The sequence below is a fragment of the Sarcophilus harrisii genome, chromosome 2 (genome assembly GCF_902635505.1).
Source record: "Sarcophilus harrisii chromosome 2, mSarHar1.11, whole genome shotgun sequence".
Taxonomy (NCBI): Eukaryota; Metazoa; Chordata; class Mammalia; order Dasyuromorphia; family Dasyuridae; genus Sarcophilus; species Sarcophilus harrisii.
Window position 1 is genome coordinate 318462810 of NC_045427.1, and position 24628 is coordinate 318487437.

General features: G+C 36.1%; 1 protein-coding gene across 1 annotated transcript in view; it reads left to right on the forward strand.

Annotated features, from left to right (window-relative positions):
• The first annotated feature begins 3815 nt into the window (after positions 1 to 3815).
• Positions 3816 to 24628, forward strand: part of PRKCH (protein kinase C eta) — a 258990-nt gene continuing 238177 nt past the window's right edge. The window contains exon 1 of the mRNA XM_031952686.1: positions 3816 to 4518. Coding sequence (XP_031808546.1) covers positions 4159 to 4518 — 360 coding nt within the window. The 5' untranslated portion in view covers positions 3816 to 4158. The remainder of the gene's footprint in view (positions 4519 to 24628) is intronic.

Consider the following 24628-nt stretch of genomic DNA (forward strand, 5'->3'; position numbering starts at 1 on the left):
GGAAAGTTTTGGTCCAGTGATGAATATGGAAATCAGCTTGCAAGGAATGATGGAGAGTAAGAAGTGAGAAAGCAAAATAACAAACCTTATTTGCTGAGATGTAATAATGAAGGTATCATATAGTAAGGTATCACTCATTAAGGAACATTACTTAAATATTTGGTAGTGAGACTACATTATTGTAGTTCATAGAGGTGAGGGAAGGCTTTGAATTTGAATTTGAAGATAATAGAGTACTTCTAAAGTATAATGAGTGTGTTGGGGAGAGGAGAAATGAGCAAACCTACACTTTTATCTTGTGGAGAAAGAAGAAAATTTGGCAACCAATTAAATATATGTAGTTAGTAAAGAATTGATGATACCAAGGTTTGAACTGGATGACTGACTGAAAGTTCCCCTTCTCCCCCATGAAGTATGATTGGGACTACCTGTTGGAGAATGCAGTGTCCAGGGGAGAATGAATAGTGCCAATTCTCAGTTCTACATATTCCTAGCAAGAAATATGCTAGGAATATCTTTGTTTTCTTACCACAGAGTCACATGCATTTAGGGCTGTGCTATTTATTTCCTCCTACTCTGTGATGGAGTCGCTACATCTTAGAGTATTTATTGGCCACTGAGCAGAAAGAGTTGGTCAGCACTTGGCAAAGTTGGTATATACAAGAACAACTTCAGCTCTTGTCAATTTTGAACTTGTAGCTTGAGATTCCGATTTATCTTTCTATGCAGTGGGGAGAAGGTATCTTACCTTTTCTACTAGTAGCTATGGTGGCTACTCTGTAGCAGTGTGTGCAAATGTTTATTTAAGGGAGGCTAAGTCTAAACTTAAAAGTCTCTGGCTGCTGCTTCTGCTTTATGCTGCTTCCTCTCAACACAAGAGACAGAACAGTGCTCCTGAGATGGATGTTCTTAATATTTGACTCACTATATTTTCTCCCAAAACTGTTCCTCTTTTTAACATGACTATCAGTATTAACAGATTTATGACCTTTCCAGTCATCCATGTTCAAAACCTTGCTGTCATCCTCAACACCTTATTTACTTATCTCATACATTCATTTGATTGCTAAATCTTCTCATTTCTTTGTCTACAGTATGAAATCTAGATTTTCCTATGACCATACCGCTATCCCCACCACATTTATTAAACTTCAGTGGTTCCCTATTATCTTCAAAGTTCTAACATACACTCATAGCCTGACCCTCCTTGCATATCACCCCCCCCCCCACACACACACACACTCTTTAATCCAACCATACAGGCTGATATATGATGCCCCATTTTCTCTCTTCACTATATTGTACCATTTGTCTTCCAAAGCTCAAACAATTATCTTCCTCACTTTTGCCTCCAGTGCTTAGCACAGTGACTGGCACATTATTAACAAATTGTTGATGGGAACTGCACAAGTTCAAGAGGTTGAGAGGTTCTGGGTCTGCTTATTTTGTACCTGGACATACCCTCTGAAGCAACTTTTTAGAAGAGGAGACCACTATTAGAGAAGGCAGTTGCTCAAAGAAGGCAGAGCTGCAGAGAAATTTAAATACCATTTCAGGAATTCCAAAAAATGTTTTTCTTAGAGAAAGTAAAGGGATTATGGATTACTGCTTTGTATTTTAAGATTTTGTCAATGAATCTTTAAGGATTTCTTTTGGGGTAGAAGAAATTGCTGTCTTATATCAGATCTCTACTTTGTACGTCAGTTATCTTTTTGGGAAAGCCCTGGATATGAGCCAAACTTAAACGTTAAAAGATTTTTCCTGGGGTTCCCGGGTGACAATGTAAAGATCCAGAGACATGCCCATCCTCCTCCCAGGATTGAATCCAGTCAGTAGAAATCTAAAACGAGGGCTCCTCTCTGGGAGAGATCACTTCTACCCCTAGTATATGTCTAGATTTCGTACATTATAATAGTTTAATGACAAAAAAGCAGACTGAGAAAAAGATAAAGGGCTAGAAGTGAGGCCATAGGTTCATGGATTTAGAGATAAAAGGGATACCAGATGTTATTTGGACCAAATCCCTCATTTTACAGACATAGAATGAAATTTAAAGAGATTAATTGATGTGCCGAAAGTCATATTGGCAGTAAATAGCAGAACCAGGTCTTCTGCATCAGGTTTTACTGGGCAGAGTGAGGGTTGCAGGTGTCAGGAATGGAAAGCAGAAATTAAGCCAATATGGAACAATAGTCAGCCTCAAAACTTCAGGCAAAAGGTATGGACCTAGCTCATTGAACACAGAGGAACTAAGAAGGATTCTTTGGAGGAAAACTAATTAAAAAAAAAAAAAAAAAAACAACAGGTCCAAGTGAACACCTGTTAAAGCTTTAGAGTGAGAAAGAAAATGGGAACTGATCATTATCTGAACTCAAAGTCTCCACAACATTGAAAGTAGGTTTGCTGCACTTCAGCTTGGTGCTAATTTGTCCAACATACACTGGGTCGATGCTGAAGGTCAACTACGGATGAGAAAGCTGATGCACTTGAAGAAGGGGCAGGGATTGACTTTGCTAGGGTCCCAAAAGCAGAGGGTCAGTAGTAGGAGCTCTAATTTTGGAGATAGAGGACCTCAGTTTAAATCTTTATTCTATCACTACTGTGACCTTGGGTGACACTGAATTTCTCTGGACCTCAGTTTCCTTATCTGTAAAATGAGGTTGGATTAGATGACTTCGACGCTTTCATACAGCTCTAAATCTACAATCCCACGATTCTCTTATCTATTGTGTCGGTATGTTGGGCCAAGACAGGAAGGAAGGGTGTATTCTCAAGAAAGTCTCTTTGCAGTGGCTGGGTGTATCATGTACTATCGGGCAGAGAAAAAGGTTTATTAAGTCATTGCCTTGTCTGAAGAAGAACCAACCTTTCCTGCTTTTCACCGAGCAAAAGAAAAAAAAAAAAAAAAAAACACCCGCACTGGAGAGAACACACCTCTTTGAGGAAATAGCCAGACACTGTTCCTATCCTTACAACAGCCCTGTTTTAAGAAAGCCAGATGTAATTACCTGCTGCAGGAAACGCACACAAACAGGATGTGCCAGGGCTGAACCAGAGGATGATACATCCCTATAATAATTAGGGGGAAAAACCCCTCCTTGTCAATCTCCCTGCCAGCATGACTGACTGGAGGCTAGTGGCTCCGGGGCGAGGAGAGAGATGTGCCAGCAGTCCCAAGGAAGGGGGCGTTACCTGGCTCACTGCAAATCTTTGCAGTGCGGCTTCCAAGCTCTCTCGCTCCTCCTCCTTTTTTCCCCTTTGCTCTCCTCCTCCCCTACGCACCCTTGGCCTGTGTCACATATGCCTCAGGTGTTTGCTTGGTCTTAGCCTCTTGTCTTTCTTCACCGGAGACTGTAGGCAATTTGGATTTCCCACCTACCACAGCTGGAGCTGCAGCTGCTGGGGAGGAGAGGTGCCCCAGGAGAGCGCGCTCTCCACCTCTCCCGCCGCCCCCCACTCCTTTCTCCCCCGCAGCCTGGCGCCCGAGCCGCAGGGGTCAGGGCTACTGCAGTCGCAGCACCCTGCCCCGAGAAGGCTCCGGAAAGCGCAGGAGGCTGTGAAGGGACTCTCGCAACTTGAAGCTGTTGGTGGGAGTCTCACGCCAAGGGCTGCGGCTGCTTCCTGGTTTGAAGAGCGAAGAGGGAGGGAGAACGCCAGGCGGAGGAGGCGGGGGAAGGAGGAAAAGGAGGGGGAGGCAGAGGGAGGAAGAAATGCATCGTGCCGGAGTCTAAACCGGACGGGCAGCTCCGACACTAGGGCGCTCCTGGGGCTCTACGAGAAAAGCATAGCCCCACCGAGGGAAGAGGAGGGGGAACCGGGGTTGGGGGGGAAGCTTCAAGGCAGTGCCACCGCCCTCTCTGGTGTGGCCAGTCTCCTGTGCCCAGGCGGGACGTCCTCGCTGCTATAGCTGGCGAAAGGGCTCCGCCGACTCGGCTCCCCTCCTTTCCATCTTGGGAGGGAGGGGAGGTAAGGGGAAACGTTCTGGGGAAGGGGAAGAATGAACCGGCCCGAGCCCATGGAGAACCCGCACTGCTTTTGTCCGGAACTACTGCTGCCGCCGCGACGGCTGCTCCTGCTCGCCTGATTCCAGACGTGCTCTTTCCCGGGCTCTCCCCGACTCCGGAGCCAGCACGGGCCCCCCGGGGCTGGGGTGGCGGCATGTCCGCGACCATGAAGTTCAATGGCTATGTGAGGGTGAGGATCGGCGAGGCTGTGGGGCTGCAGCCCACCCGCTGGTCCTTGCGACACTCCCTTTTCAAGAAGGGCTACCAGCTGCTGGATCCCTACTTGACTGTGAGCGTGGACCAGGTGCGCGTCGGCCAAACGAGCACCAAGCAGAAGACCAACAAGCCCACCTACAATGAAGAATTCTGTACCAATGTTACGGACGGTGGCCACATGGAGCTGGCGGTCTTCCATGAGACCCACATGGGATATGACCACTTCGTGGCCAACTGCACTTTGCATTTCCAAGAACTGCTGCGCACTGCGGGCGCTTCCGACACCTTTGAGGGCTGGGTAAGTAGCCCATACTCATCGGCCCCCTCGGCGAGTCCCTTATCCAGTTCCTTCTCCTACTCTCCTTGTCTCTGAGTCTGTGGAAACTCGAACCAAACTTGGATTTCCCGCATCAGGTGACCACGGCACCGATGTCACAAACTGGTGGGTTTGTGCTAGTGCAGTTCTGTTGATGTGGGAGGCTTGCCTGGGCATCCACTGTTGGAAAAGCAGACTGGACTAGCGGAAAGTGATTTCAAGGAAGCTGTTAGAGGCTAGCCTTCGCTAGTGGACAAAGGGCTTCATTTCCTCTTTAAGCCCAGAGTCGTACCCGGGATAGAGGAGAATAAATGACACTTTATAACAATTTCTCCAAACTCGTGGTGGGACACTCCATAAGGCATTGTTCCTAGTATTTATGAATGCATGTTGGCGCACCTGTACAGACATGCACGTGCATTACATATAATGGCCACACACACTACACTGGATTCGAGATTCTTGCCTGTAGATGCATGAACACCTAGTCTGCACACTTGCAAAGTGTTCTTACTGGGCAGTTTTCTAAATAAGTGGGATTTATAAGTGTTTTCTCATAGTTTCTTTCAGGTTGGTCCTAATTAGAATGCAGTGAGATTTAGTGTTGTATTTATTACTGCTGCCTTGGGCATGCGGATTTTTTTGTGATTACAAATGCCTTTTGGACAGTCCAAAAAATAGTATTATTGATATTGTGGCATTCACAGCTTTCCCGTTGTCTGTGTTTTTTACATGAATTACATTATCTGTTGGTATTACTGTAATTCAATGTGGTTAGCCCAAGTACAATCAGCTTGTAAAGAAATTAAATGCTTTAAGTTAGGTAGTAGGAAAAAAAGTCTTTAAAACTGGGGAGCTAGTTGGTTATTGAAGTCATATTCTTAGCTCAGACTGACAATAGTGTAGGTCTAATAGAATATAAATTTCATTGGATTTGGGGGTCAGAAGACCTGAATTCTGTTTGTTCATATATTATCAGTTATGCCATAACCAAATCACTTAAGCTTCCTCATCTATAAAATAAATTGCCCCCACACCTGAGAGTAGTGAGCCAAATGCTTTGTAAAATATAATGTTATATGTAGGTGTGAGGTACTGTTTTTATCGATGTCAATGTGGAATTGACATTTATCATATGTCCTTTAGAAATTACCTTACGGGAGTTACTGGTGTCTGATGAACCACTCTATTTAAAAAGCAAAATTGCTGTTTACTTACCATAATTTTTGTCTTTTCTAGCACAATACTGGACACATAGTAGGCATTTAACACTTATGGAAGGGAATCATCAGTTAATGATCACTGAATTGGGACTATGGCCCTGGTTGCATGTGATACTTAATTGTGTGTGTGTGTGTGTGTGTGTGTGTGTGGAATTGTATACATAAATGGGTGAGAGTAAGATTTGCAGGCTGGTGGTTATCAGGTTGAAAGGGAAGAAAAGAGCAAATGTTAGTTGGTTAGGATAAGTTGAGAAAGGCTTCAAAGCTTATGGTTTGTATACTAGAAATGTAAAAGTGTCTGGAAATTTTAAAACATGGACAAATTTAAGGCAGAAAAATCATTTCCCTAAATAGACAGTAAATTCTAGAAACATTTTAATATTTAAAAGAACTTTTAAAAATTAATTCAATTTATTAGTCTGTCACTTTGTTAGATTAGGAAATATTGCCCAAGATGTGACTATTTCGTGAAACAATCTCCTTTAAATTATGTATAAGTATGTATAAAATTTATATCTGATATATAACATATTATGTTATGTATTGTTTTATTACATGTATTATTTAAACATATATATGTGTACATATATATAAGAAGAGCTTAGTCATTACAGCAATTACAAATTTATTAGTTGGACTTATTTTTAAAATATTCAACTTTTATTACAAGTGAAGTTATAGGGCATCTCAATGAACTTTAAGAAATTATCATCTTGGTTTTTTGCCAGGCTACCTGAAGCAAACAGACAATAAGAACAAAATAAATTATGTTTTCAGGGGCTAGTACCTCTATTGTGCCCTACTATGGTGTTAATGAGTGATTGGAAAGCACTCTTTTTCAGACAAAAAAAATCCACCAAAAAAGATAAAGTTTATCTTTTGTAAACTCCTGAAAACTGAAGTCTTGCCCAGATGGAGACAAGCTTTCTTTGTCCTTTCTTGTTTTTTTTTCCTTGTTAACAACACTGACCATTTTCTTTCTCAAGCTGTAGGGAGAGTTTATGCCCATAACAATATTGTCACCATGTTGTGATCCCCTCCTGATTGTGTCCTTGTAATCCCATATGCCTCTTGTGATTTCTGATCTTGCCAGAACCAAATATCTGAATCCAAGTGCCTTTAGAAAAATCAGATCCTAGGAGCGAGTGCTGCTGTTTGTTTTATAACCCAATCAAATATGAGAGCAAGAGCTATCATCACTCATACTTCTGTTGCCTTTAAATCTTGGGTGATGAGATGAACCCATAACATAAATTACCTGAAGACAAAAGTTTTTCCTTTTAAAAAAAAATCTTCTGATTTTTTTTCATTATTCTAAGTGGAGATACAGATTGAATCTCACAAATATATAGTTATTTTTACATAGGATATATTTTTTCACATTTTTTATTATAGCTTTTTATATACAAAACAGATGCATGGTTAATTTTTCAACATTGACCCTTGCAAAAACTTCTGTTTCACTTTTCCCCTCCTTCCCTCCACCCTATCCCCTAGATGGCAGGTAGTGCCATACATGTTAAATATGTTAACGTATATGTTAAATACAATATAGATTTTACATAGGATATTGAGACGTAAGTATGTAAGGTAAATGTACTCTTAGATGTCAGTAAGGCTTTGATTTCTCTTATTAGACAAGACTTGCAATGATTTGATATTGTGGATAATTTTCCATGAAGATTTTCCAGGTGCATGATTTTAAGAAAGCATTTTGTGACAGTGAAAGTACCATAGTTTTAAATAAGCACTTGTTCTTAACTGCTTTAATCATACAGAAAAAAAAATTAAATGATTGGAGGGAAGGAATGATTAAAATTATGTTGTTTATAGTCCATTGATGCATCAATATTTAGTGATAAGGCTCGAAATGGTTTATTTTAATATTCTTTGAGAGACTACATCACATTATAAAATGGAATGAGCTTTGGATTCCATCATTTTGTCTCTCACTCAAGGTATCATATAAACTAGTTCTAATAGCTGGATTTTAATTCTGACCTTCATCCTTACTCATCGTATGACCTCAGGAATGTCCCTTGCCCTATCTAAGCCTTGGTTCTTTTGTAAAAGATAGTGGGGACAAGCAATATAATAAGACTAAGAGGTCCAAGTATAGAAAATTCCTTGTTCATATATGAAAAAAACATAGTCATAAAAGGGTCCAGTGTTTAAAATATATAATCTATTCTATTGTGTCAGAATCTTTGTGAGACCATTTAGGGGTGTTTTTGTTTGTTTGTTTGTTTGTTTTTTTGGCAAGGACATTGGAATGGTTTGCCATTTCGTTTTCCAGCTAATTTTACATATGAGGAATGGAGGCAAACAGGGTTAAGTGATTTACTTAGGGTCATACAGTAAGTTTATGAGGATATATTTGAACTGAGGTCTTCCTGACCCAGGGTTCTAACTACCTCACTGCCCATTATGTTTGTTATGAAGTAATAGATGAATAGCAGAAGTGACCAACAAGGAGAAATGGGAACCTAGGAAGTCTTTCTTAAAATATTGAAAGCAATGGAGACTAACCAGTAAAATCTGGATCTTATTTTATTTTTTATGTTTTATCCTAATGTGAGAGACAAATTAAATAGTAATTAGTACTGATGTTTAAAGGAAAATCTAACTTTCCATAATGGTGTATGTAATTACTTGGAAGTTAAGTTCCTGTTTTTATTTTTTATTTCCCTTCTTATTCCATAAAATTTGACCAAAAAAGCCAGGAGCAGATTTATTTTGTCATTGGCTGCAACATGGTATAAATGAAGCCAATTTCATACTGTATATGTATACTTGAATTCAAACAATTGATGCCTAAGTATTGGCTCTAAGATTTAAGGCAAATTTATTAGTCTCTTTTTTTTCCTTGTCTGTAAAATGGGGATAATCAATATTGTATTATTGTGGTAATCAATGGAGATATTGCATAGAAAAATAGTTTGCAATTTTAAACTAAGTAACTATAAATGAAGCTGTTATGAGTACTATCTTTTTTCATGAAGTTCTCTATACTTTTTGCCCCTCTTGAAAGTGAATATGGCAATTTTACAAAAAAGAAAAAAAAATACTGAGATTGAGTTAATAACTGAAGTTGAGTCTCAATTCTGATTTAAAATCTTTGTGACTTTAGGTAAGATACAATCTTTTAATCTCAGTCTCTTCCTTAGTAAAATGGGGATGATAATATCTGTACTAGTATTTCACAGGCAGGGTTGTTAATGAGGGAAACATCTCACTTAAAGAGAAATACTATTTGGATAATTATCAATATTAATATTACTAGGATATTATTACTATTACTAGATAATAATACTAGAAATATCCCTGTTGCTCAGAAAAGAGGCCAGGGTAAGTATGTGTGTAATGGATTGATGAAACCTACCTCTTCTCTTGAGATCACACCTTCAAAGTATATTAGTCTTAGAAATTTTGGAGCCTTTTAGCGCTGGGGAAAGCCTTAGTTTTAAAGCACTTAGATGAGTTGGGCATAGTGGCTACTTCACATGTGGTTTGATAGAATCCATTTCTGATCAGGAAGAGAAAATAGAATTCCGGAGGTTTCCCATGATGTCAACCACAGTTAATTTTTTGATCATTTGCACAATATTTATGGTCAATCTGAATTTATTCACTCTAATTCTGAACATGTTCAGCAGCATTTAAGGAAGTCATAGATCTAATACCATAATGATGTATTTAAAAACAAGACTCATGAGGAAAGGAAAGAGAAAAACTTCGGCCCAGTATGGGATCATAGAATGGACTCTTAGCAATATTTTGGGATAGGAAATTGTAAAAAATCTGAAAGTTGGATAACTTGTCCTAATTACAAAATGAATCAGTTGCAGAGGTAGCTTTTTAATAATAAACCATTATTTTTTTTACCAGAGTTTCTTGCAAAGCCAATTTGCTAAACATTTAGATGCTTAATTTTTATTGGAAAAATATTTTATCAACTAGTCAGTTTTATCTCTTTGGATTTTAAGATGCAACTTTAAACATTATAATGTAGAAGCTGGAACCCTTTTGGAACCATCTCTTAATTTGGATCTATATTAGGCAATTGATGAACTTGGCCTTTTGTAGTTGTTTGTTTAGTCTTGAAAAAATAAAAAGGATGATTTTTTTAAATTATAGCTTTTTATTTACAAGATATAATATGCATGAAAAAAAAGATATATGCATGGTAATTTTTCAGCACTGACAATTGCAAAACCTTTTGTTCCAATTTTTCGCCTCCTTTCTACCACCTCCTCCTCCAGATGGCAGGTAGACCAATACATGTTAAATATGTTAAAGTATATGTTGAATACAATATTTGTATACATATCCATACAGTTATTTTGCTGTACAAGGAGAATCGGACTTTGAAATAATGTACAATTAACCTGTGAAGGAAATAAAAAATGCAAGCGGACAAAAAACAGAAGGATTGGAAATTCTATGTGGTGGTTCACACTCATTTCTCAGAGTTCTTTCGCTGGGTGTGGTTGGTTCTATTCATTATTAAACAAATGGAACTGATTTGGTTCATCTCATTGTTGAAGAGACCCACGTCCATCAGAATTGATCATCATATAGTGTTATTGTTGAAATATATAATGATCTCCTGGCCCTGCTCTTTTCACTCAACATCAGTTCATGTAAGTCTCTCCAGGCCTTTCTGAAATCATCCTGTTGATCATTTCTTACAGAACAATAATATTCCATAACATTCATGTACCACAATTTATTCAGCCATTCTCCACTTGATGGGCATCCACCCATTTTCCAGTTTCTAGCCACTATAAAGAGGGCTACTACAAACATTTTTGCACATACAAGTCCCTTTCCCTTCTTTAAGATCTTTTTTTGGGATATAAGCCCAATATTAACACTGCTGGTATGCACAGTTTGGCTTTTTGAGCATAGTTCCATTTTGCTCTCCAGAATGGTTGGATCCATTCACAGTTCCACCAACAATGTATCAGTGTCCCAGTTTTTCCACATCCCCTCCAACATTCATCAATATCTTTTCTTGTCATTTTAGTGTAGTGGTATCTCAGAATTGTCTTAATTTACATTTCTCTGATTAATAATGACCTGGAGCATCTTTTTCATATGACTAGAAATAGTTTCAATTTCTTCATCTGAAAATTGTCTGTTCATATCCTTTGACCATTTATCAGTTGGAGAATGGCTTGATTTCTCATAGATTAGAGTCAATTCTTTATATATGTTGGAAATGGGGTCTTTATCAGAACCTTTGCCTGTAAAAATGCTTTCCCAGTTTATTTGTTTCCCTTCTAATCTTGTCTGCATTAGTTTTGTTTGTACAAAAGCTTTTCAATTTGATATAATCAAAATTTTCTATTTTGTGATCAATAATGATCTCTAGTTCTTCTTTGGTGACAAATTCCTTCCTCCTCCACAGGTCTGAGAGGTAAACTATCCTATGTTCTTCTAATTTATTTATAATCTCATTCTTTATGCCTAGATCATGAATCCATTTTGACCTTATCTTGGTGTATGGTGTTAAATGTGGGTCAATGCCTAGTTTCTGCCATATGAGTTTCCAATTTTCCCAGGAGTTTTGTCAAACAGTGAATTCTTATCCCAAAAGCTGGAGTCTTTGGATTTGTCAAATACTAGATTGCTATAGTTATTAACTATTTTGTCTTGTGAACCTAACCTATTCCACTAATCAACTAGTCTATTTCTTAGCCAGTACCAAATGGTTTTGATGACCACTACTTTATAATATAGTTTTAGTTCTGGTGTAGCTAGGCCACCTTCATTTGATTTTTTTTTTCATTAGTTCCCTTGAAATTCTTGACCTTTTGTTCTTCCAGATGAATTTCGTTGTTATTTTTTCTAGATCAGTAAAATAGTTTCTTGGGAAGTTATTGGTATAGCACTAAATAAATAGATTAGTTTAGGTACTGTTGTCATCTTTATTATATTTTCTCGACATATCCAAGAGCAGTTGATCTTTTTCCAGTTGGTTAGATCTGACTTTATTTGTGTGGAAAGTGTTTTGCTCATATAGTTCCTGACTTTCCTTTGGCAGATAGATTCCCACATATTTTATACTATTGGCAGTTACTTTAAATGGAATTTCTCTTTGTAACTCTGTTGGATTTTGTTAGTGATGTATAAGAATGCTGATAATTTATGTGGTTTTATTTTGTATCCTTGCAACTTTGTTAAAGATGTGGATTATTTCTAATAGCTTTTTAGTAGAATCTCTGGGGTTCTCTAAGTATACCATCATATCATCTGCAAAAAGTGATAATTTGGTTTCCTCATTAACTACTTTAATTCAAATGGATGATTTCTTAAGAGCCACCACCATTTACTAGGAATGGGAATAAATTAACTCATTACTCAGTAATTTATGCAGCATTCATATTAATATTTACATTGTTTCTTATAGTATATTCTTAATGTGAGGCAGGTATGCACATCATTGTGTATTTCTTAACATGAATATACTTTTTGTGCTATAGTTTAAGTTATGTCCTTATTAGTTGTGTCATAAGGAGGACTGGATATTGCTTGTTTTCTTATTTGTGGTAGGGGTCCATTCCCTCTGGCATAGTAATTAATGTCAGAGTTCTGATGTGTCTGTAGTTGCTAATCTATATCCACCCTAGGTGATGACCAAATAATGACAAGATTCTATAAATCACCCATAGGACAGACATTTTAATTAAATGGATGATCAATTTTAGCAGTCCAGGATAGTATGGTGTTTGTTTATTTTAATGTTATGCTGAAGGATTGTGTGAGACGAGACATTTCTGGTGAGACATAATACTGTCAGAAGGGAAATTTATCAATATTACGATGGTATTGTGTTTCTGTGCATACTATAAATTTCAGCAGTAATTGCTAAGATTCACAGAATTTTTAGATTGGAATTTGTGAATTTGTGAATATACAAGCAGTGTGGTGTTGTTTTGTTTTTTAAAATATGTATCAATTTCTTCCATTAGAGATTCTCTTTAGCTTTTCTGATATGGACCTGAGCTTGAATTTTGACTTTGTCACTTCTGTCCTACTTGTGAAATTTTGACCAAATCATTTAACTTCTGGACCTCAGTTTTCTCATCTGTAAAATGGAAGGGGGTGGTAATCTACACGACCAGTTATTTCCCTACCAGCTTTCTACCTATGTTTCTATGATCTTTTAGTCACATCTGGCCTCACCTCACTTCTTTAGTCTTATGGAGAAAATATCCCAAAGCGATTAGCAAAAAAGTCCCAACTATGTTGCTGGTGTAAAGAGTAAGACAGGATAGCATCTCTGTGGTTGAGCAGTTTCATTCTCAACTTAATCAGTTACCATTTACTAAGTGCTAAGATGTTCAGGATTCCACGGTAGGAACCATAAAAAAAAATAATTGCTTCTGACTTCTAGACTTGGTACTTTGCCCCCCTAAAAATATTGTCTCCATTTTTACATGATAGAAAATTTGGTCCTGATTGGCTTGTTTTTCCTGGAGTTGAAATTAGTTGCCCCAAGAGGTAGGGAATTAATCCTCAAGAGAACACACAATTCTTGTGGGGGTACTGGTACTGTTCAAGGAGCAGAGGCAAAGCCATACCAGACTAGATGTACACATCGAGCAAAATGGAAAAAAGATAAAAACTCTGAAACAACTAGGAATCATTACACAGAAAAGAGAGAATGAATCTGAGGACTATGTGAAGGTCAAAGAAAACTAGTTATTAGGCAGATCAATGGAACAGTTTAGGAGAGAGTTGACACAATTTGTCATGTTCAATGAGCTGAATAGGGTTATTGTGCACTTTTAAATGGGGGATGCGTGTGGGCAGCAACTGAATATTAAATATTGGACTGGTTTAAAGCAGACTGCATCAAATTTTTTGATCTTGTACATTTAAATTTAATATTTTATATCTTTTACTTTTTAAGTTAAAATTTTGTAAGCAGCCTCCAGATGGATTAGAACAATGGAATGAGCAATTTCATGTATGTTTTGTAGCTAGAAGGAAGTGTTCTCCCTGTTTATTGAAGAGCATCAGAAATGGATATAGTTTTATTAATGGAAATTACACTAAAGAGAATCATGATGCATCATATTTTTGCAGCTGCCAAAAGATCCCTTAATTTTTCCTGATGCCTTTTATTTAATTCTCTCTAATATGTGTTGTTTCCCACTATTTGAATGTCATCCTAAAGATCAAGGAGTGTCTCAACTTTCTATTTGTATCTCCAGCACTTTGTACATAGTAAGAACTTAAATGCTTTTTCATTCACTTATCAATTCATCCATCCATCCACCAAACTATCCATTCATCTATCTACACTATTTGTTTTAGAATTATTAGCACTTCTGTTCAGTTCTTGTGTCATAGACATTGATGTCAGTATTGGTAAAAAGGGTACTGTGCTTTTTAAAAACAGCTATTATGTGAAGCACTCAGATTTATTTTTCTATTACAAGGCAGGTATCCATAAAATACTTCCTGAATGCTGAGATAGTAGAATTGGATTTTGCAACAGAATTAAGATGAACCAAGATGTTTTAGATCTTGCCACCATGCAAAAACTTTATGAAGATGTATAGTTGTTTTTTATTCTCTTGACATATCCAGTATGAGGTAGTTTTTGCACATGTCCATTTTCTATATTATCTACTATAGTTTGAAATCCTTGGATATGAAGATCCTTTTTGTGACAAAATTTGTTTTTGCTTTTACAAAATGTGGTGTGTTTTTTGGGGGGAGGGGAGAGAGAGAGAGAGAGAGAGAGAGAGAGAGAGAGAGAAGGAGGAGAAGCAGGCGGAGGAGGAGGAGAGAGAGAGAAAGGAAGAGGGAGAGAAGAAGGAGAAGGAGGAGGGAAGAAGGAAAGAATGGATGGAGAGAGGGAAGGAGAAAGGGAAGAAAGAGAGGAGAAAAAAAGGAAGAGGGAAGGAGAAAGGAAGGAACAAAGGAATGAACACAGGGAGGGAGGGAGAGAGAAAGAGAAGAAAGGAGTGAAGGAGGGAGAAAGGGGGGAGAGAGAAGAGAAGAGAGATAAAATAGAGAAAAGAAAGAGAAGAGGTTTTGCAGAGGCTGATACTGGAAAATGGCTGTTGCATGAAACTGGACATACAGCTAGGCTGGGGGAAATCAGATACCCAATACAAAGTAAATAGAAATCACAACATACCACATCACAGAGGAGGGGGTGCCGCAACAGGGCAAGAGGCAGTGTGTCCTGGGCACAAATGACTGTTGGCATTGGTTCTTACAGGAAAAGAGCTTCATGGCATAGATGGGTCAATGAGAGACTGAGAAGGAAAAGTCCTAGAGGAAGAGGACCATAAATGGGTGCCCTTCCCCTCCCAATCCCTCCACACTGCCAAGCAAAAAGGAAACTCTCCTGGTGGAAGAGGTCCATTTGAACACTGGAATTCTAACAATACCTCTAGTTCTAGTGAATCATATCACATTAGATTACTTTACCAAAGAACACTAAGGAAACTAATGAGAATTGTTTTAATCTGTAACCTGAAGGGAAGAGTCTAGAGACTGCAGAGGGCATTTTTACTTGCTTAAACTAGAATAGCTCTGGATAGGAATTAGTAGTTTGGGGAAGATGACTGAAGTACTAATCAAAAGAAAAATACTCCATCAGATTTATGAACTCATCTACAGCTTACACTTGTGTTTTAAGATTATAAACTGCTCTGGCACATTATATCATTTGATTCTCAAGGAACTACCTCATGCAAACATACATTTGACTGACAGGTTAAATGATTTTTCCAAAGTGAAACAGCTAAATAAGTTCCCTAAAACCTGGTTTCCAGTTTTCTCTCTAATTCCAAACCATTTTGTTGCTGTTTTCACAAGTACTAAATTTTTTTTAATAGCTCCAAGGATATTCACAATAGAAATAGTTTAAACAATAGAATATAAGATTTGGTTAAAAGTAAACTACTGATGCTTTTAGTATAGTGTCTTTATGCTTCAGTTAGGAGACACCTGGTTTAAATGATATTCTCTAGCTGAGTGACCATAAACCAGGTTACTTAAGTTTTGAACATCAGTTTGCTCAGTTGTAAAATGATGATAGTAATGCTTGTAGGTATCTCACAAGGTGTTTCTGATACTCAAATGAAATCAGATATATAAATTGCTTTATGGGCCTTTAAAGAATAGAAAAATGTCAACTGTAAGGGAGGCCCCAAAAATCTTAGTGAGAACACCTTGTATTGATTCTTTTGCGCAGCTTGTTTCCCATATGTAGAATATACTTTTTTTTCTCTCCTGTGTCTCTTTAGAGTACCTAGTTCTCTTCAGAAACTCAGCTCAAACCACTTCCTACATGAGGCCTTTCTGATGTCACTCTCCTTCAGCTTTTATCACCTCCCTTTCTCCAAATTTAGTTTTTACTTATCTTGCATTATTTATGTATATGTATATGTGATGGAGTTCATAAGTCTAGAACTGAATAAAACTGCAGAACCTTTGTCTAACCACTTCATTTTACAAATGAGATTTACTGATTTATTTATGATCATCCAGGTAGTGAATGTTAGGCAAGACTTGAAGATGCATCCCCTGAATCTAGAGCCAGTGGTTTTCTGCAATACCTCTTATGAAGCATGAGTTCCTTGAGGGTAGGGACTACATAATTGTCTTTGTGTATCCTCAGCCCCTTAGCACAGTTCCTAGAGGCATAAAAGATACTTATTTTTTGATAATTATAAAAACTTTTTTTTTCATGGGTCATTTTCCCTCTCCAGGAAATATACAGTTCCCACTGAGGTAGTTGTTAATGAGTGATATACATATCTATCTATCTATCTATCTATCTATATATATCTGATTGATTTGCATTTTAACTAGGAGCTTCTTAGAATAATCTATATGTCAGGCATCCTATTAGATTTTCCTGGGAGATGTTTTTAGGCTGGTAGAAAATTATAGTAGACTTCAAATTCAAACCAACTGGGAGCATTTACTCTCTTCCTTTTGGGACAGTGTTTTAAGACTTAGAAGATTTTTCAAGGCTTATTACAAGTTCTAGGGATTTGAAATCACACTCACAAAGTAACTCATGGCTACTTAATAAAAAAGCTAATTTTGTTACAAACTAAATTCAGATTGTCATCTTTCTCATTGAGGAGATCTGTGTCTACCCCTTGAAAATAATATTTGTGTTAAAATAAAATAATTGACAGAGCATAAAAGCTTTTGTAAAACTGAAATAAAAGTGATGGTTAAAAGAATGGATAGGGCAAGCTAGGAGGCATAGAACCTAGGAGATAGAACACCAACCCTGGAGTCAGAAGGATTTGAGTTCAAATATGATCTACTTAGCCGTGTGACCCTGGGCAAATCATTTGAGTTTTGCTTCAGTTTTTACTTCTATTAAAAAGGGATAATAATAGCAATTATCTATCCAGTAAGGATCAAATGTGGTAATATGTGTACTATAAATGCTGGCTATATATATATATACACACACATACATACATACGTATATGTTTGTTTTCTTGTTTTATGGAGAAGGAAAATGGCAATTCACTTCAATATCTTTGCTAGGAAAACCCCAAATGGAATCACAAAGGGTTGGACACAATTGAAAATGACTAAAACAACAACAAATAATTGTTTTAAAAAATTTACAATTCCTTTCAAATAACAAATTCTTTCCCCAAGAATATTTTAAAAATAGATAAATTATAAAACACTGATTTATTTGAGCCACATGTAAATGATTTGTGAGAGTATCTTGTGTTTTGAGTCATCTAGCTTCATTATTTTTCTATTCTATTTTTTTGAATATTTCAGAATTTGACACTTTCTTGAATATGCTATTCTAGTTTTAAGTGCCCTTTACTTAATTGCTTTAGAATTGAATATGTGTGTTTAGTTTGTCTCAGCAATGCTAACTGACATATATTGAACTTTCACGGTAGCATGAGGAATGTCAAATGTGGCATTAGGAATCACAGACAAGGGCTTTGCAAAGTTAAATTATAAGATAGAGAGACTTTTTCCTTTCTTATTTTAGTTCTTCCTTTCCTTTCTTTTTTAATATCTAGTTTGTATATAAAAGACTAGATTATCCAGCAATAGTGCCTCTTAGTTATTGCTGGAAGAGAGAATTATTTTCTCCATGTGAGAAGGTGAAATTTAATTGAAAGGAGAGTTACCTTGTCCACAGGCAGCTGATTTCTTTGGTTTTGTTTTGTTTTGCTGAGGCAGTTGTGCTTAAGTGACTTACCCAGGATCACACAGCTAGGAAGTATTAAGTTTCTGAAGTCAGATTTGAACTCAGGTCTTCCTGACTTTAGGGCAGGCAGCCGTTTTTAGACACCATAACTACAATATAGGAAGAAGTGAGAGAATCATCACAGACATAGAGAAGATATAAAGTGGTGTTAAAGGATGATTGTTTTCAGAGAGTGAAATACCAGGTTTTTAATTTATTTTAAAAAATATATTCTGAATATAATAGAAATAGAAGGTTTGGTAGTAGTGAGTGTGATGAAACACAAGGAAAGATCTGAGGTGCATAATTTAATGTTTTGTTGAAAGTGTTATGACTTATTGGATGCTTTAAAAAACTGAAATCAGTGATGTTGTTGAAGAAATTACAGGATCAAAAGATTTAGAACCGATGGAACCTAGTGATTATGTTGTCCAACCCTTGTATGTTAAAGGTAAGATAGGAGAGGCATAGAAAAGTTAATTGACTTGTTCAACCAAAGTCAAATAGGTAAGTAAATAGCAGACCTGTGATTTGAACCCAGGTTTTCTGACTAAATTAAATATCTTTTTACTTCATCAGTTATTTATTTTAATGAATAATGTAGTATTTAAGAGAATTCTTTATAATAGAATGGAGATAATCCACTTTCCCTCCATTAGGGGAGGGAATGGTGGATTTAAAAATGATAAAACCCAGAGTTTAATTGACGGTCCAATGTCAATTTGAGGAAAAGTCCCTAATTGGTTTTCCAGAGATCTATCCTTACCTCTGTACTGTTTTAACATTTTTATCAGTGAAATGGATAAAGCTATAGATGGCATAGTATCAGATTTGCTGATGACAAAAAACTGAGTGGGATAGTTAATGTGACGGATAACAGTCCTGTTCCCAGAAGATTGGCTATTGGATGAATAATTGATCTAGATTTAATATGACTAAATTGAATAAGAATAAATGTAAAGGAATCTTGGGATAGGGGCATAAAAGACAACTTCAAGAGTGCAAGATATAAGAGACTTGACTAGACAGTACTTCCTGTAAAAAAAAAAAAAAATCTGGGGGTTTTTATGTGTGCTGAAAGCTCATTATGATTCAAGAGTGTGATAAGGTAGTTAAAAAGAAAAAAAAAAACCTGTTGTGATCTTAGGTTATATTGATAAGCAGTACAATGCCCAGTTAGGGAAATGTTAATTCTATCATATTCTGTCCTGATTAGACTCCATCTGACTAAGTGATACAGTAGATAGAGTGCCAGGCTTAGAGTCAGGAACACTCATCTAAATAAATTCAAATACAGACTCAGACACTTAGTAACTCTGTGACCCTGGGCAAATCATTTAACCCTGTTTGCCTCAGTTTCTTCATCTAACATGACCTGGAGAAGGAAATGGCAAATCACTCCAGTATCTTTGCCAAGAAAACTCCACATGGGGTCACAAAGAGTCAGACATGATTGAAATGACTGAACAACAAAGAACAAAAATTTGATACTATATTTAAGAAGGATATAGTTAAATTGGGGAGTGTCCAAAGATGAGCAGCAAAGGTGGTGAAGAAGCTTAATATCTGTTGAAAAAAGTAGTACTTAAAGGAACTTTTTGTACTTGTTTGTACAAAGTTTATAGGACATAATAGTTATCTTCAAGTGTTCAAAGGATTGTTATGTGGAAGAGAGATGAGACTTCATGATTGTTCTCAAAAAAACTGAACTAGATAAAATTGCAAAGGAATTGCTAACAATGAGCAATACTTAAACATGAAATGCTGATTGGTAGGAAGTAGTATGTACCTTCTTCCTTGAAGTCAACTAGATGATTACTTATTGAAATTGTTATAGACATCATTATTTTGGACTAAATAATTAGTCCCCAGAGTCCTTTTCATGTGACTCTGTATTTCCATTGCTTCACTTTTGACTATCTTGCCAGCAGTAAGGGTGGGTTTTATTTTATGGCAACCAAAGGGAAAAAATAAACAAACTTAGAGTTATGAGAAAATAATTTGGACTCGCAAATTTATAATTACTTTTAATTTTTAGTTTGATTTAAAGAAAACTTGAGGTTTTCCTATACAAGGTGTTCCACAAGTTTTTGTACTATTTTAAGCCATAATTGCTTAAAAATGCACAAGTTTTTTGGTAGGAATTCAGTTGTGTAAGTAAGATGTTAGGATTTCAGTTTTTATTGTCTTAATTATTCTGAGCATGACAACAAACACAAATAATTCCATATAGAAAGAGAAATAGGAAAAAACTATGACTATTGTACAACTTTTCTTCTAATAGTATATTAGAATAAGTATAGCATCATAATAGGTTTGTCAAAACTGAACTTTTCTGTTGTATTTTAAATTTTTTGATCGATCTGAACTTTTAAAAAAAATTGATATTACTATTCCCATTCTCCCAATCCCATCTTATTCTAAGCACTCTTATTAACAAATGATAGTTAACCTAAGCAAAGACATAAATTGGTTATTCTGAAAATGAAAGCCTCATTTGGTCTCTACTCTAACATTTCTTTATCAAGGAGTGGGAAGCATGCCTCATTATTATTAGTCTTTTGAAATTGTGGTTGGTTATTGCAATTATCAGAATTTTTAAGTTTTTCAAATTGTTTTGCTTTACAATGTTGTATTTTTATACATTATAGAGATTGCTTTTCTGGGCCTGCTCATTTCATTCTGCATCAATTCATAAAATTCATCCAGGTGTTTCTTATGATTCAACATTATTCCATTGTATTCACATGCCATAATGTGCTCATCTTTTCCCCAGTTGATAGATGCCTCCAAAATCTCTCGTTCTTTGTCACTACAAAGTGCTATTATGAATATTTTTGTACACATGCATTGACTTGCTCTATAAAGCAAACTCTTTGGAGTATATTCCTAACGCAGTTGTGATGTTTAGATTAGTTCCAAAATGCTTTACAGAATAACTTGACCAATTCATACCTTTACCAATAGTAAATTACTGTATCTATTATAATGTTCTCTCTAAAATGTAATGTTCTCTGTTGAGGTTTTCTTGGGGATTCTGGAGGCAGCCTTCATTTCAGTTCAGTAATCACCACAAGTGTAGCCAGGGGTTAAAGTCCAAATCCTTTATTATCTCTTTCAAAGTCTTGTCTCCTTTCCTGGGACCCTTTTAGAGGCCTCTCTCTCTCCTTGGTTCCAAGAGCTTGAGCTCCCACCTGCCTTCTCTGGCTTTTGAATCTCCCGGGATCCAAAAGTTTGTCCTTCAGCCACCACCAAGGTGGACTACGGAATGAATCTAGGCTCCAAGAGTTTCTAGTGTGCTTGTCCTTCTGGCCTTAAGAGCTTCTTGCTTATATGCTAAACATTGAGTACAAACCAATCATTATATCACTAGGAAACCATTATTTGTTGTAGGATTAAATCAATGCTAAACTAGATTTAGCCATTGTCTCCTCAATTCCACTTAATATCTTGTTTCAAGTTCTGGCCCATAACATCTCCTTGTAGGATTAAATCAATCATACTGAACCATGCTAAATTAGATAACTATTGTCTCTATCAATTCCACTGACTTAGTAGCTTGTAAGAATCTTTGTTTCAAGTTCAGAGTTCTGGCCCATAACAGTCTATTGTTTTTCTTTCTTTCTTTTCTTTTCTTTTTTTTTTTTTTGGTCATCTTTGCCATCCAGTTAATATAAACTGAGATCTCAGTATTTTTAAAATTTGAATTTCTTGTTTATATTCTTTGACCATTTATCTTTTTTCAAGAAAGATTCTTGTTCTTATTTATTTTAATAAATCAGCAAGCATTTATTAAATAAATATCCATTGAGGATACAAGTTCAAAGATGTCCCTATTTTCAGTGAACCTACATTGTAATGGGTGAGTCCTGTCAAAGATATCTCCTTTCTTCTTCCTCTAATTTGTTTATTACGTGATCTGTGATGTGGTATATTGTGTGAGATGTTGGTCTAACCCTAATTTTTGCCAAAAGTACATTTTTTATTATAGCTTTTTATTTACAAGATATATGCATGGGTAATTTTTCAACATTGACAACTGTAAAACCTTTTGTTCCAATTTTTCCCCTCCTTCCCCCCACTCTCTCCCCCAGATGGCAGGTAGACCAATATATATTAAGTATGTTAAAGTATATGTTAAATACAATATATGTATACATGTCCATACAGTTATTTTGTTGCAGAAGAATTGGACTTTGAAATAATGTACAATTAACCTGTGAAGGAAATAAAAATAAAGGCTGACAAAAATAAAGGGATTGGGAATTCTATGTAGTGGTCCACACTCATTTCCCAGAGTTCTTTCACTGGGTGTAGCTGGTTCTATTCATTACTGCACTATTAGAACTGCACTATTTAGTTCGTCTCATTGTTGAAGAGGGCCACGTCCATCAGAATTGATCATCACGTAATATTTTTGTTGAAGTATATAATGATCTCCTGGTCCTGCTCATTTCACTCAGCATTAGTCCATGTAAGTCTCTCCAGGCCTTTCTGAAATCATTCTACTGAACGTTTCTTATAGGACAATAATATTCCACAACATTCATATACCATAACTTATTCAGTCATTCTCTAATTGAGGGGCATCCACGCAGTTTCCAGTTTCTGGCCACTACAAAGAAGCCTACCACAAACATTCTTGCACATACAGGTCCCTTTCCCTGCCAAAAGTACTTTTCAGTTTTCCCAGAAGCTTTTGTCAAATATTGAGTCCTTACCCCAGCAGCTGAAGTTTAGGGGTTTATCAAACACTATGCTTCTGGATCTTGTGTTAGTTACTAAGTTAGTACCAATTGTTTTCATGATGATTATTTTGCAGTTTAGTTTGAAATTTCATAAGAGTAGGTCCTCTTCATTCCCACTTTTTTTCATTATTTCCCTTGAGATTTTTAATCTCTTCTATTTTACCTTTTTTTATTAATTTTAACATTTACAAAGTAATTTTCGGTAGTTTGGCATAGCGCTGAATACATTAATTTTATTGTAATTTCAATATTGTTAACATGGTGCAAAGCTGTCTCTAGTTAGATAGAATTGGCTTCATTTTCATAAGAAACGTTTGTATTTGTATTTCTAAAATTAATGTTTGTATCGTTGTAGGTGGACTCTAAATTTTGTATTATTTATTATTTGAATGAAATTTCTTTTTCTGCTGTGTTTAGTTGCAAATATACAGTAAGACCGGTTTTTTTATAATTTGATTTTTGCTATTTTGCTGAAATTATTGTTTCATTCAGTCTTTTGTGTTTGAAGTCTTGGGATTATTTTTGATTCTTCTTTTTTTTTTTTTTGTTTCTTGTCTCTAATTAGCTAACAGATGTTGGTGTTGGTGTTTTTGTTTTTGTTTATTTTTTGGTGTCCATTTATTGAGGGAGAAAGACCTAAATCATTTTGATTTTACTTATACAATATGTCTCATCTGTCTTCTCTCAGTTATCTCCACTACCACTATCTACCACCTAATACAGATCATCATTTCTATCTACCTACAGTATTTCAGTAGCCTTTTAAAAGGATTTTGCAACTTCACTCTTTTGTCTTCAGTCACTCCATCCCTCACAGAGTTGTCTGATTTTACTTATGCAAAAAGCTGATTACATGATTATACAATCACAGAGTTGTATGAGATCTCAGAAACCATCTAGTCTGCTAATTACTTTCTCTATAACATCACTGAGAACTGGTTATTGACTTGATAATATACCACCTCCTGAAACAATCCTTTCTATTAATGGAAAGGTCTAATTGTTGGAAGTTTTTCCTAAATCTGCTTTTAGAAATTTTCACTCTAATATTCTTACTTACGTTTTCTAGGGTCAGATAGAACAATTTCATATTTAACATGACTGTCCTTCAGATATTTGAAGACTATATTCTTGATTTCATGACACTGTAAAATTACCTTTTTCTTTATAGGTTAAACACCCCTATTTTTTTTTTCACATGGTTTGTGCTTTAGTATTTTTACTTTTTTGATACTATCTTCTGATTGTGTGGGACAGCTAGATAGCGTTGTGGATAGAACACTGGTCCTTAAGTCAGAAGAAGCTGAGCTCAAATTTGGCTTCAGACATGCAACACTTACTAGTTATTTAACTCCAATTGTCCTACAAAAACAGAAAAGAAAAAACAAAGGAAATGTGAGACCTGGAAATTCACATACTTATTAAATGCAGATGTGATTCACCAGATTAGAATATAGTACAATTATTATTTCTGTCTTTCTGGATGTTATAGTTCTATTATAGTAGTCTTAATTATCATTAACTTTTAAAAAATTGATAAATTTTGTTTCACATCCCTTTCAGTTTTTTAATATATTCTTCCCTCTTTCTTACCCATTGAATTATCTCTTGTAACAAAGAAAACAAATGTGGAAAAAGGGAAGAGTCTAAGATAATTAAACAACATAATTAACTGAGTCTGACCATTTATGCAGTGTTCCAGGCTAAATTCCCCTTCTTCCCCCTTCCCCCTAGCTTTGCAAAGAAGGGAGGGAGGGAGGAGGTATATTTTTCTCTCTTCTTCTGGACCAACCTTTTTAAACATTATAATTTTATAGTATTCAGTTTTGGCTCTTTTTTTTTTTTCTTCCAATTTCCATTGTGATCTTTGTGCATATTTTTTCCCTGATTCTGATATTTTACTC